The 11,521-nt window shown below is 36.7% G+C and overlaps 1 protein-coding gene across 3 annotated transcripts in view; it reads right to left on the bottom strand.

Moving 5' to 3' along the window:
- Positions 1–7,031: 7,031 nt before the first annotated feature.
- The window catches only part of LOC126106570 (ectonucleoside triphosphate diphosphohydrolase 5), a 51,316-nt gene continuing 46,826 nt past the window's right edge, over positions 7,032–11,521 (bottom strand). For all 3 annotated transcript variants that reach the window (XM_049912911.1, XM_049912913.1, XM_049912912.1), the window contains exon 12: positions 7,032–8,798. In XM_049912911.1, coding sequence (XP_049768868.1) covers positions 8,721–8,798 — 78 coding nt within the window. In that variant the 3' untranslated portion in view covers positions 7,032–8,720. The remainder of the gene's footprint in view (positions 8,799–11,521) is intronic.

Genomic DNA, 11,521 nt, shown 5'->3' with positions numbered 1-11,521 from the left:
TGTTGACTTTAGTTGCTGTTGCTTCTAGGGGCTTCCTTAAGGACAGGATGTAATCCAGTATGATGCCAAGATACTTGAGAAACTAATTATGGGGAGGCAGTTTGGTGTTGAGTTATACGTAAGGGATTTTGAGGCTTCCCTATTATTCAAAACAGGTTGTGTCTGTTTTGCTCGTGCTGACAGTCAGTCTCCAGTCAGTAGAATTTCTCAGCAACTTTAAGATCCTGTGAAGGAGACTGTCAGTATCTTCCATCCACCTGGCTTGGACAGCTATGGTCAGATCCTCAGTATAACCAAATTTATATAATTTTGTCTCTGCCATGTCTCATATGTGCAGGTTAAAAAGAGCAGGTGCCAGCACAGGTCCTTGAGAGCTGCCGGTGATTACTTTCCAGACCCTATTTATGTTATCACCTATTACTATTTAAGAGTTTCTGTCATGGAATGGTGCAGTGCAGTCAGTACCTTAGACCATCTTTCCACAAGGTATCATATGCAGTAGTGAAATCTAGAAAGACTACCAGCATCTTGAGTCCTTGTCAGGACCCTGCTTCGATGGGGCCAGTTAGGCTGAGTATCTGTTCTTCACAGCTTCTGTTGCGGGAAAAGCTGGCTTGTTCCACTTGTAGACGTTCTTTCAGTATTACCGTATTTACTCGAATCTAAGCCGCACTTTTTTTTTGGTTTTTGTAATCCAAAAAACCGCCTGCGGCTTAGAATCGAGTGAACTTAGTTCTGCCGTCGAATATATGTAGCGCTACACAGGCATGCTTTGTAGGCACAAAGATAAATACTGGCGCCAAAACCTCTGCGTCAGTAAATAAATTAAAAAAAAAAGGTGGAAGACAAGCTTTTTTTCTCTGCGCCGAGTTTCGACCACCGCATTTTCATACATTATCCAACGAACTAAATACAAATTCCGTATTGTTCATCTTCGAATGTAGCAGCATTTCAATGTACTACAATAACCCGACTGGCAAGAATGTTTAGGATGTTTGTCAATATGGCCAACTCTACGTTCTGAATTTTTTCCTATCTGTGAGAAGAGATGGTTGCTAATAGGAACTTTTATAAATTGTGAATCACATGCAGTATTCTCGTCACCATAAGAATAATACGAATATAAACATTTTGCCATGTCTTGTTTCGTGTTTGCTGTTATCTCATTTAAATCCTGTCTGCGGAATAAACCACAAAACTACAGTGAGACAACAGCAAACGTGGAAGAATATACATATCATGTCATGTTTATATTCGTATTATTCTTATGCTAAACAGTGATACAGTCAGAAATGAAGCGAGGCAGTTGACTAGATTTTTATATCTAAGATGACTAATTTCTGTGCAGAATATAATGTACTAAAGAGGCACCTGCAAAGATTTTCAAACGGAGAAAAATTTTCACTAAACTCTCATTCAGAACATCTTCTATCATATGCAGTCTATTATTTGGTTCTTGTTGATCATTATCAAAAAAAATTGTTCAAATGGCTCTGAGCACTATGGGACTTAACATCTGAGGTCATCAGTCCCCTAGAACTTAGAATTACTTAAACCTAACTAACCTAAGGACACCACACACATCCATGCCCGAGGCAGGATTCGAACCTGTGACCGTAGCAGTCGCGCGGTTCCGGACTGAAGCGCCTAGAACCGCTCGGCCACCGCGGCCAGCATCATTATCAAAGAAAGCAGCAGTGTAAGTAACAACAAGTAGCAGTCTCTTGCCATTGTTTCGCTAATGAGACGATTCCTCTCTCTCTTTTTTTTTTTTTTCTATTTGTAAGCGGCGGTAGCGCGCATAGCAAGCCATGCCGCGATCGGCAACAGGCCGTAAACACGCAGTATCAGAGTACGACAAACAATGCACGACACAGTACAGTAATGCATATTCAGCGTAGAGTGACATAAACACCTATAACAAAGAAAACTGCGCTTATCAGATCAAAGAAAAATAAGCAATCAATTCAAACCAGACGAAGCACGTGAAAAAGGAAGGGTACCCGTATAAATACGGACGGAGCGCCTGACGCATAGCAATGGCTACCTGGTAAAGCTTAACTGCTAAGCTTAAAACTCGAACCAAACTACTGTAGCTGTATCGTCATTCATTCGACCTAAATTGTCTCATATTACAGTGGACCAACTTTGTTTCGATTTGGAGATGCGGCCTAAAACTTTTCTCTCCCCTTGAATTTCGAGTCTCAAATTTCAGGTGCGGCTTAGATTCGAGTGCGGCTTAGACTTGAGTAAATACGGTAATTCTGTCTGGCTAAGAATGAGCCTTTCCAATAGATTCCAGGTGGTACTTGGGAGGGAAATCAGACGACAGTCTGGTTGCCTGGCTTTGGCAAAGATATTATTAGCTATACAGAAGTTTGTATGGTAGTCAAGTGATGGCCTGTTGTACAATCCTCTTGTGTGAATGATTTTTTAAAAATATTCTGCTTATTGACCTTATGTGCAACCAGAAGTTTCTAGGATTCTCAGCAAGGTCTTTCGTTAATGTAGTGTGATGGGAGTTGTTGAATGCTTTGAGCATTGACCTTTTTATAAACACGTGAATTTCTAAATAATTTTTGCTTGTTGGTATTTCTGTATTTTTTTAACAGAGAGTGCAATAATCTATGTTTTATCAGCATTTTCTGAATTTTGTTATTGAACCACAGTATTTTCTGTCCTTAATCCACTTCCACAGCACATACTTCTCCATAGTGTGATTTACAATCAGTTTAAACTTTGCCCATAATTCCTCGTATCCATTACACTGGAACTAAATAATGTCCATTCATTATCTAAGTACTGTGCTAACATTTGTTTATCCACTCTTTAATCAAAAAAACTGTGTTAGTCTTCTTGATGGGTTTATTAACTTTAGAAATCAGTAGGGCTATGATGACATCATTACCGCTAACCCCAGAATATAGTGACACTGTCAATAAGGTTTAAAATATTTTCATTCTGTATAGGTTTCCAGACTATTTGCTTAAGTCACTTTTAGCCATATTTTATATTTTCCATTGCAGCTTGTATACACACACACACACACACACACACACACACACACACACACTTGGCAAATTGTGCAATTTTTCTATGAATATTCTGCAGCCTACTAAATCAAGTTGATAAGTGTCCCAGATTGACGAAGTAAGCTCAAGAATTGTGAAGTAACAAATAACACAGTCAGCCGTGTGTCTGTATGTATTACTTACATAACTGTGACCAGTTTCAGTGATCCATTACACAATCATCAGGCCCCTCTATGACAAATGGTGGTCATAACCAACGGTCATCACTGGCATAAAAGGAATGAAAACATCGGCAGCCACAAACCTGCTCATGTGTAGGGCTTCTAGTCACCACACACAAGCAGGATTCAAACAATGTAGGAAAAGACAAGATTGCTACTTGCTGTAAAGAAGACAAGTTGCAGACAGGCACCATTATTACATATATTCACACATATTATCACATATATTCATAAACTGCTGTCCCACTATCCAGTTGAGGTTGTAACAAGACATCTTCCGCCAGCGTTACTTTTCCTCAACAGTAGTTGTCGATACCAGTATTATTTTTCAAATTTTGGACATGTCAATATTATCTCAGTTGCTTTTTTGAAAACTTCCATATAATTTTATACACAATATGTTATATTTCGAGCTAAAATTTATGAAAAGGAATTACTTTATAAAAGATTTTAGTTCAATGTTATAATCAACAAGTACTAGTTCTGAGTGTACAGTTAAAATTAGTTTTTTTATAGAAACATTTGAAAGTATGTATTATTTGCACACTTAAAATTTCAATTATTAATTACCCAATCCTGTACTGTTTATTATGTTTATTTCTGGATTCGTTTGTGAAATAATAATCAAAATAAATAATGTAACGAAAACTAGTAGGAATTTATTTGTTAAGAAAAATTGTAAATCCTTTGGAATAAGGTGCAACAGTGTAATTTTGACTTTGTTAATGCAAAAAATCAAAATACTGAATGATATACTAAAATGAGAGAAAATCAGTGGAAAATATATTTCCATAAAAATTCTGCAACAACAATCTTCCAATTTATTTAGTTCAAACCAAACATAAGGACCCAACATTAGATTTTCAGCTTCAAGAGATGCCTAGACAAGAAGAAGTGGAGCCATTTCAACATGACAAGCTAAGTAAACTTGAAAGTTATTTTACTCTTCGCTCCTCTCAAATCTTCATAAAAGACTTTGCTTATTGATTACTTGGATTGAGCATTGTTTAATGTGGCCCATAGATGGAAGGAAGGGGGAGATTACAAGATCAGGGATGGATGTACTAAAATGCTCAAGAATTCGTTGAAATAGGATTTTGTGAAGTGTCCTCTTTTATAAGGATTACACTTCTGGGTTCATCCAATAAATCTTACATTTGCCCCCCCCCCCCCCCCCCCTCCCTGGTTCGAAACTGGTTGGTCTACCTTAAATCACTCTGGACAGAATCTCAGACACTTAGACTTACAAGTCTGTGAATGACAACCAATCACCATAGCTGGGCAATCTTTATCAGAAAGTTAACTTCCCTGAGCGTTAATCCATTACTAAAAAGATAAATTCATTCAATGTTAAAGTGTTACTTTACAGGAGTTTTATTGGAAGTTGAAGTTAATTTGTAGTAGTAAAACTATATCTGTGAGTGTAGTGAAATGAGCAAATGAATCAAACACATTATCACTTTTTAAATACAAAATTTTTGATTGGCAAAGTTTAGGTAGGACAAAAAAATTTAATCATTTACTTTTATAATGATTTAGTTATCAATATTGAATCACGTGAGAATTCTCACAGGAGAATAAGCTAGTATTTGATTCTTGGTGCATATTGCCCTTAATGAGATGAAGATTTAAGAATGTGTCCATCAATGATGTGTCTGCCCAATATTCTCCTCAAAACTGAACTTTTGCTGGGGTCTAAAGTTTTTAACAGCTTCTCAAGTGACTTCAGTTCGTCAACATGTAAAGGAATCATGTCCGGAACAACAAAATTTACTATGCACTGGTTCACTTTAGCTTGAAACACCCTGCTGCCAATTGCTGCAATGCCAAGACACACCAATGCTTCTCTGTTGTATTCTTTTAGACAGATTACTGCTACTGGCTCTGCCATTGATATCCAAATGCCCAACACTGATTTCTCTTTTTGGCTTGCCTCGAACGGACCCTGCCTTCAATGTTTCTTCAAACTGAACATACAGTGATTCAGTTGCTCTTTTTACATGTTGAAGTGTTGTTTCAAACTGTTAAGGCTCAAAGTACGAGCCCTAGAATTTGATTCCATCATTTACTTTCCACAGTCAATCCAATAACAAAAGTAGCAATTAAAGCGAACTCAGTGAAACTACAATTAGCAGCCAACACCTATAGTTATCCTCACTCACACTCATACATCAATCGCGTAGCCATACAATTACATGACCAAAACTTGTCATAACACGATTTCCGCAGGTGGCACAGCACTATTTTTGTCATAAATGGTAGGTACCTAATTAACAATTAACAGACTCAAGGAAAGTTAACAGAAATTAAAGAGACTGTTAATGTTTTTCAAACTTAAAAGTTAATTTGTTACTCAAAAAGTTAACTTCATTAACTTACAATTAATGGTCTTACGCCCAGCTATGCCAGCAACCAACTGCCAATAGCATAACAATATCACAGCTCTTCTCACCTGTTTATGCAAATTATATTCACTTCTTTGAGGGTCAGCTGCCAATCTTCGGACCAGTCTATGTTGTAAATGATGAATTTAGGAATATACAACAACATATAGTTCCCATAGTGATCCTAAGGACAAAATTAGATCAATAACAGCCGACAAACCACATTTAAAAAGCCATTCTTCCCAAGCTCCATATATGAATGTAATGTAATGGGAAGAGATCCTAAAAATAGGTACAATGGGAAGGACCCTCTACTATGCACTTCACACAGTATGGATGTAGATGTAGTTGCCTGCAAACAGCATCACAGGGCTGTAGCAATAGTCTGCCATGAAAAGTAGCAGTCCTGTCACACTATTTTAATGTCCATCAAACACTTCTGATGTTCAGCATGTTCATTTCCCAGAGACAACAATTACAGTGCTGGACTTTTAGCAGTAGTGTTCAGATCCTTTTCTGCCATCCAGATCTACATACTACATAGTTTTCTGAGATCTTTTCGAGTGAATGATAGGACATTTTCTTCAACAGAGTAATACGACCAATTTCCACAACCACATTCCCTCCCAACTAACTGAGCTACCACCCAATCTCTAAACACTGTGCTGTAGATACATTTTGAAAATTAACTTAATTTCATTTTACAGAAATCTGAAAGCTCATATCTCGCTGCCGTATCTCTTATGTATTGTGATTTCTTAGAATTCCCACCACTGTCAAACTTCTGGACACAGTGTAATACTGAGGTTCGAGTGGAGGAATACAATTTGAAACTTTTATGAGCTACAGATTATGTAGGTTGCAAATACCTATTGTGTGTAAGTTACAGCAGTTCAATATATGACAGAATTACCTTTTCATGATGTAGTTGCCAATAAAACACCAAAACATTACTTAAATGAGACACATTATCTCACATATGCGATTAGAACCTTGAAAAATGGCTCACAGTCTGGTATTTGTATTATTAAAATCAATATATATTAACAAACTAATAAATAAAACAATGGAAAATCCAGGATGGAATGTATGCGAGTTGTGTGCAAGTTGTGTTTATGCACGTGTGTGTGTGTGTGTGTGTGTGTGTGTGTGTGTGTGTGTGTGTGCGTGCGTGTGTGTTTTCTAATGTTGACGAAGGCCTTAATGCCCGAAAGCTATAATTGCGAGAGCCTTTTTGTTGTGCCTATCTGCGACTCGGCATATCCGCTATAAGATGACTACAAACAAATAAATATATTGACATAGCTTATCTGAATACCCAACCTCATTTTGAAAATATATCTTTGATAAATGCCAGGTATGTGTTAACGACTAGTAAATAAAAGATATACAAGTCAGAATGAAACTGTCCAATTTTATTGAGTTATTATGGAAGACTATTTTCTGAATTTTGAATAGAACAACCAAAAATTAGAGTGCTGGTTAAGGTGATTCAAAACAGGTGCACAGTCTGCAAGATAACCATTTACAAATCCCATATTTCTTCACAACCATTTCTCTTTCAGGCATAACAATAAAACAAGAATAAATAAATGTGTGATCTATGTCACAAAAGCAACAAAAGGAATGAAATTTTATAAGATACAATAACAACACTGTTTCATCTACACATCTAAAAATATACCTTTTTATAATTAAAGGTCTACCATATCACAACTGTTGTTCTTAAAATAACACACTATGATAAAATGTTTCAGAGATGACAAATTTCAGGACACAATGTACACAATAAATGCAAAGTAAGTTTTTTTATGAAAATGATCATGATTCTGCATTATCTGTGGAACAAAATATAACTTGGGTAGATAACAAAAATATGATCAAATTAGTGAAAGCACACAAACACACACTCCCTTATTTTGGATGAGAGAAAACTATCATTTCCTTTCAAAGCTTGTCCTCTGCGGATTCTTTAATACGTTTAATAATGAATGACCTTAGTAGATTTTGCCATCAAAACTACTTTAGACTAATTAATCACATGTTTTGAACATTTCAATAGTATTTCTTGTTTGAATACTGAAGATAATCATAAACACTCTTCATGAACATGTTACTGACAATAGCCACAACACTTTCTTAAGTCTGGTCCCCAAACTAAAGTCTTCAACAATAACATCATTCTGGCATGTTGCTCTGTCACAGCCACTTGAAATGCAGGCCAACAAGTCCTCATAGCATAGAGGGCAATATCACTATCACCCATAAAGTTGTTCAAATGTTACAAAATATAAAAACCTGCCCATTACTTAAGATTAAATTATTTATCTGACATAAAAATCCAGAATCTGAGATGAAATTGATGTGCAAAATTTAAAGGAAATAATCCCAGAATATTCTACATTGGCATATAAACTTTATCGAAAATTTAAAATCAATAAATTATCCTACCACTGCTTTACACTTTATAGCATTTGATGCATGCAGTAAATCTCAGTGCATTTTCAAAATATATGCACCTGTCTTTGTCTATAATGAAGTTTAATTAACAGACAGATATGCATTTTCTATCACAATATATCTTGACCACTATTACAAAAGTTTCCTTCTACAGAAATCGCGATCTAAAAATTCAGGAACTACAGGTAATGAAGGATGCTGGATGACACATTGTTTACGTAATGAGAACCATGTCTTCAAATGATTGATGAAACAACTCTTGAATTTGTCTTACCCCCCCTCTTTAACAACAATACATGTACCTAATATCAGATGGAAATATTTCAAATCTGTAAAAACTTTTATCAAAATACTGATTTCACTGGTCACATGTAACAGTATATAAACAAGATTACTAAAACTTAATATTGTACAGTTATCCACAGAAACAAATCTGCGCGCACGCTCTCTCTCTCTCTCTCTCTCTCTCTCTCTCTCTCTCTCTCTCACACACTCACACACACACACACACACACACAGGTAAGGCACATCATTGGGCTAATACTTTGGAACAGTTAAAACAACAGGAAAATAAAATGGAGAGAAGAATCAAACAACAATATGTTAATGGTGTTGGCCAACTATCACAATCCATTTTGTAGGATATGGAATGCAGCACCAAGAGCCCAGCTGATCTCATGACCATCAATTTTCTTGTACAACTGAAAAAAAGAAGAAAAGCCGTATTCAGAATGGAGTATTTGGATAACTGAACAAAGTTTGTTTTTAAAAATAAGTTCTTTTTTATAAATACTTACTACAGTGCTGCAGCTGGAAAACTGCACAATGCACTGTAAGTACCTGCATATATCTTAGTTACCAGCAGTACCCTAACTGAAGCATTCATACCCAACTAAATTCATTGGTCATTATTTAAAATGACTTAAACTTTTAAAAATACTGCCAAGTGTTAATGATAAATTGTGATCAATCTTCTATGCATAGAAGCCATGAAAGTGGTAAAAATTAATTGGCAGATCAGAGAAGTTTACAGAGGAAGCCGTATCAACAATGCAATGGTAAAAAAATGGGCTACAGCAGTTAAAGATGGCCATCATCCATGCAGACTTGGTGCAGAAATTTGATGCAAAAGTTCCAGAAAACATACGCTTTATTATTTTTTCCTTATCCGATGAGGTTCCTCAAGTTGCAACATATGTTCTTTGTGAAATTCTTAAATAAGTCAAAGTTATGTACACATTAAGTACTACATGTCTGCAGTCGAGCAGTTGGGTAGTACAGAAAAAGGTGTGATGAGTTTTTTAGTTGAACTGAGGAACTGTCAGTAAAAATAAACAACAGTCAGCACCACAACAATGGCCATTCAGAAGTGGCTGTCAATTCAAGCAACAGACTTATTAAAATAGAATTTAGAATCTGACTGTATGCTGTTTTAAGTATCCTGGTACTGGCTGAAATTACACTGAAAAGGAGAGTAAACAAGGAAACCATGACAAAATCTAAACTGGGCTACAAGTAAGTAAATGAACTCTGCTTCTTTGCGAATACAGTGTGCCGAGAAAGTCCCCATACTCCTACATCAATAGAGAATACATACAAAAGCCATGTATCCAGCAGATCTGTATGTGCACCATCACACCTTATACAGATATCTACGAGTCATTTTCTTATCAACATCTTATGGAGCACCTCAGGAGCTGCACTTAGAAAGGGTTCCTCAACTCTTTTAAAAATGCATTCATTAGTCTTGTAGCAACATTTAGCCACATGGGGCTTCATTATTCCCCATAATGAGTTGCCCGGTGTGATGAGGTCCAACCAGGTACTGTGACGACATTCCAGCCTCTATCTTAACCCAGAATGTGTTCCTTTCCAACCCTCGTGCATCATGAGATTTTCCTTAGACCAGAAGACCAGAAGACCACATTCCTCCCGTGTGAATTGCAATATATAGCAATTCCTCAGAAATTAACACTCTTGAGTGAGAGAGACTTTCCAGAAACTGTGCCAATAAAGCAGAGTTGGTTGCAACTTTCTGCTACATGTTGTCATCTAGTAAGTCATTTACAAATATCAGTCAAAAACATTTCATTTTCAAATCACTTTTTAAAGCTTAACTGCTCACATTGGGTGAATGTGACCTAATGATTTTCCCTTCTGCTGCTGATCTTTGCCATGGTGAGAAGCAAATATAGCCAGCCCAAGTAAATTCCTTTATTGTGTGGCTGTCTCTTGAACTCTATTTAAAATTGGTTGGGTGAGATGGTTTGGACCTTGATGAAGTGTAAAGCACTGAGCAGTTCAAATAATTTTCAGACCAATGGCTGCCTACATGTGGGCTCAAACATTTCCACTTACATTTCTCTCAATGTATTTTCACCACCCATTATTAAAGGTAGTCCCAAAGTTCCTAGAAAGCACAAAATGCATACAAATGAGTGACCACTCATATGTCCAGACAGCACTTTGTAATATGCTCTGTTTCAGCGATGTAACACCTCAGTCACACGGAGGAAGGGAGGGAGGGAGAGAGAGAGAGAGAGAGAGAGAGAGAGAGAGAGAGAGAGAGAGAGAGAGAGAGAGACGTGACTTGAAGAGACATACAAAACAGGCTGACCAGACTGTTGAAAAGCCCAAATTAGAACCAAAAGAACATCAACTAGAGAAGCCAATCCATCAATTGTCTCGAATCCACTAAACCAATGAAGGGAATGCCTGGGGTATTGTACAGAATAACTATGACCTCCTTGGAAATTTCTCACCATATACTGTCAGTTTGAGGAAAGAAGCTAGTAAACACTTACTTACTCGAACATATAGTCCAAGCCTTCTTACAATGTGTTTGAGAAATTGGAGGAAAGAGAAGACTAACATCCCACCGAAACTGAATTCACCACAGTTGGAGAATAAGTTCATTTGGAGAAGAATGGGAAGGAAATAGGAAAAGGAGTGATCCCGGCACTTTTCTAAGTGATCAAGGAACACCATGGAAAACTCCAATCAGTATAGTCAGAAACGAATTTGAACTGCAGTCCTTCCACATCCAAGTCCAAGAGTGAAACAATTCCTAGCTGGACATATCTAATACTCAGGAAAAGTTGACAGGTGACAGGCTTCTTTATGAAGTCTCCAGTTTTATCCATTCACCCAGAGTTTCAATAAACAAGTCACTAAATAAATAAAATTATTATAAGAAACTGTCAACCAATTGGAAGGGTCTTTAGTAAACACACTGTTGCAAAGCAATCAAATTAAATGACAGCTGTCATTTCCACTGCATGTAAATGAAACAAGATATGGCATTTATGAAACATTGCCATCTCAGCAGCACTATCACTTCAAGAGAACAAGAATGCATTGCAGTTTGTTCCACAATTCCACACCATGTAACAACATTATTCAACACACCACATCAGACTATAGA

Source organism: Schistocerca cancellata, chromosome 10 (assembly GCF_023864275.1).
Source record: "Schistocerca cancellata isolate TAMUIC-IGC-003103 chromosome 10, iqSchCanc2.1, whole genome shotgun sequence".
NCBI classification, from domain to species: Eukaryota; Metazoa; Arthropoda; class Insecta; order Orthoptera; family Acrididae; genus Schistocerca; species Schistocerca cancellata.
The sequence above is the reverse complement of the archived record's forward strand: the minus strand, read 5'-3'. Positions and strand labels throughout refer to the sequence as shown.